The sequence below is a fragment of the Austrofundulus limnaeus genome, unplaced genomic scaffold (assembly GCF_001266775.1).
Source record: "Austrofundulus limnaeus strain Quisiro unplaced genomic scaffold, Austrofundulus_limnaeus-1.0 Scaffold2795, whole genome shotgun sequence".
Lineage (NCBI taxonomy): Eukaryota > Metazoa > Chordata > Actinopteri > Cyprinodontiformes > Rivulidae > Austrofundulus > Austrofundulus limnaeus.
This window is the reverse complement of record NW_013955197.1, coordinates 484-3,453: the sequence shown is the minus strand read 5'-3', so window position 1 is coordinate 3,453 and position 2,970 is coordinate 484. Positions and strand designations below refer to the sequence as shown.

The 2,970-nt window shown below is 44.7% G+C and overlaps 1 protein-coding gene across 1 annotated transcript in view; it reads right to left on the bottom strand.

The window, feature by feature from the left end:
* Positions 1–2,840, bottom strand: part of LOC106511441 (rho GTPase-activating protein 15) — a gene marked incomplete at its 5' end in the record, with an annotated part of 7,572 nt that extends 4,732 nt beyond the window's left edge. Inside the window, 7 exon segments of the mRNA XM_014000198.1 lie at positions 78–191; positions 350–451; positions 634–721; positions 829–896; positions 2,454–2,519; positions 2,630–2,707; positions 2,793–2,840. Coding sequence (XP_013855652.1) covers positions 78–191; positions 350–451; positions 634–721; positions 829–896; positions 2,454–2,519; positions 2,630–2,707; positions 2,793–2,840 — 564 coding nt within the window.
* Between the last annotated feature and the right edge of the window lie 130 nt (positions 2,841–2,970).

Genomic DNA, 2,970 nt, shown 5'->3' with positions numbered 1-2,970 from the left:
TGTGTGTGTGTGTGTGTGTGTGTGTGTGTGTGTGTGTGTGTGTGTGTGTGTGTGTGTGTGTGTGTGTGTGTGTGTACCACATGTTGCACTGTCAGATGTTGGATGGTCTCCTGGACCACTTTGAACCAGTCAGTGATGATGCTCTCTGTGTCGTACTGCATCAGATACTCGCAGCCCTGCCGAGTCTTCAGCTGCACACAAACACACACAAACACCACAGTCACACACGGCTGTAACATCTGTCAACAACAACAAACAACAGCAGGACAACACAACACCGTGACATAGAAAGAGAGAGGTGGAGCTTCTGCTATAACATCAGAAGCAGATGTGGAGGTCTGCAGCRTACCTCTAGAACGTGTTTCTTAGAGGACTTGTCTTTGGAGGCCCACTGGATGGACGCTCCTCGCAGGTCGACGGTGTATTCTGGAACAATCTGTGAAGCTTTGCTCTGAGRAAGACAGGTTATCATCACCATTACTGTTGATCCTCTTAATGTTTAAAGTTAATTTTCTGTCCTAATTAGTCCTGTCTCAGAGACACAGGTCCAGAGTTTAACAGGAAACTAGCTGAAAACAGGGATGCCATGAGGACCCCTAGAGACCTAGTTAAGGATCTGGAACTGGTTCTTACAGCATTCCCAGCTGGAGTAAATTTGGGGTCTTTGAAAAAGGTGAGAATCCCCCCATGGAGGACGGTCCAGGACTGACTCCAATTCTTCCTGTCCAACAGAAACACAAAGTTTCAAATGAAAAACTGTCTTCAGTCGGCAGGACTGTGATGCTTCGTCTCCACAAAGACCTCAGAGACACATGGACCAGCACTCACCTGATCCTCTTGCTGTTGTCAGCCACCTTGGTCTTGTTGATGATCCCTGCCTTCTCCAGCAGGTGGCTCTGTAGAGACACGGAGACACAGGTGAGTCTTCAGGTCCACTCTGAAATGTGACTCTGGAGTAAATATGGGAGTGGTAGAAGTCTGTCTCCCTGACGGCCTTTATTCATCAGCTTGCTTTGTCCCAGAATCAGTTTCCAGGAAATCAGGACTTGGAAGAACTTGTTAACTGGACCTAGAACCTGCCCACTGACCCCCAGAACCTCCTGAAAGGCCTTTAAAGATTTAACTGTGTCGGTTATCTGCAGAAAACTCGCAGGAATGTGGACCTGATTATTGTCTTATCTGTAAAGAAAGCTGGTTTGAAAGAATGGTTTTATAGTTTCCTTGTTTGGTTCTGGTTGAACGGGAGCAACAAACCCAAACAAACTGCTGGGACTTCTGTACCCGACTGCATGAAAAGGAAATTAAAGAGTTYGTCTGAAGATTTAACACTTCAGGTCATCAAAGCTCACGTATCAATAAAAGTTAAAAATTATTTAGTTTAAATAATTTTTCATTTTGAATTCTTAATTTCAGTCAAATGTTTTCAGTGATGACAAGAATCCAAATATAAAGTTTAAACTGGAGGTCTGATCTGAAAACCGAACTAAAGAGATCTCTAGTTCAGCTTTATGGTTTGTAGTTCTGTGAGATCATGGATATGTCTTCATGTGGACATCCTCTGTTTAGGAGAAATATTGGACATGTCCCTGGACTGTTAAAACAGTCTGCAGTTTTTGACACATGTTGGACGTATGTCTTCATGTGGACACATGTTGAACATATGTCTTGATGTGGACACATGTTGAACATATGTCTTGATGTGGACACATGTTGAACATATGTCTTGATGTGGACACATGTTGGACATATGTCTTGATGTGGACACATGTTGGAAATATGTCTTGATGTGGACACATATTGGACGTATGTCTTGATGTGGACACATGTTGGACATATGTCTTGATGTGGACACATATTGGACATATGTCTTGATGTGGACACAAGTTGGACGTATGTCTTGATGTGGACACATATTGGACATATGTCTTGATGTGGACACATGTTGGACGTATGTCTTCATGTGGACACATGTTGAACATATGTCTTGATGTGGACACATGTTGGACATATGTCTTGATGTGGACACATGTTGAACATATGTCTTGATGTGGACACATGTTGGACATATGTCTTGATGTGGACACATGTCAGACGTGTCCCTGAACTGTTAAATCTGTCTCAGCAGTTTCTGTTGTCTCAGTTTGGACCAAACGGTTGAACACCAGAGACATTTTATTTGTACGGCTGTGAACAAACGGGTCAGAACCTGTGAAAAGCAACAACAGGACCAGCAGCTGGACCCAAGCAGGACTTCAGAACCCTTCAGAGACACAGTGAGGGATTAGTACAGTTAGAGGACAAACACTCGGCGGCTCTCTAGGCAGAAGTCTCACATCTGGAAAATTTGATCTACCCAAAAAGTTCCCTTCAGGTAACAATAAGGTGTTAGATCAAAGGTTAGTACGAGCACTGTCACTTCCTGACGGACAGTCCAACAGCCAATCAGAACCTACATGCAGCTGGTTGAAGCCTGTGCTCTGATTGGACAGATTCCTCCGCAGCTTGTGCCTGTTAGAGAGCTGGTTGGAGGGAGAACAGGTGATAATGAATGAGTGAGTCAATGAATGAGGTCACTGGATGAATGGATGAGTCGGTGATGTACGAGGCAGGGGGACAGGTGAGTGTATACCTGTGGACTGTCAGGGGAGGGTTTTCTGCTGGCTTCTGTGAAGTCTGAGGCGATCCTCCTGTGTCCGGGAGTAAACATCTGGAACACATCAGGACTGTTAAACATCTCAGATCAGCTGCAGGACAGCGTGTCTCCAGATGTTTCTGTGGTGCAGCTTCCTCACCTGCAGGGGGGCTCCATCCTCTGGAACTCCATTTCCCATCAGCCTTTGCTGCAGAACAGAAAACAAACAGATCAGCTTCTTGTAGATTTAATTTCTACCTGAATATTACTAATAGTATTACTGACTGACTGACTGACTGACTGACTGACTGACTGACTGACTGACTGACTGACTGACT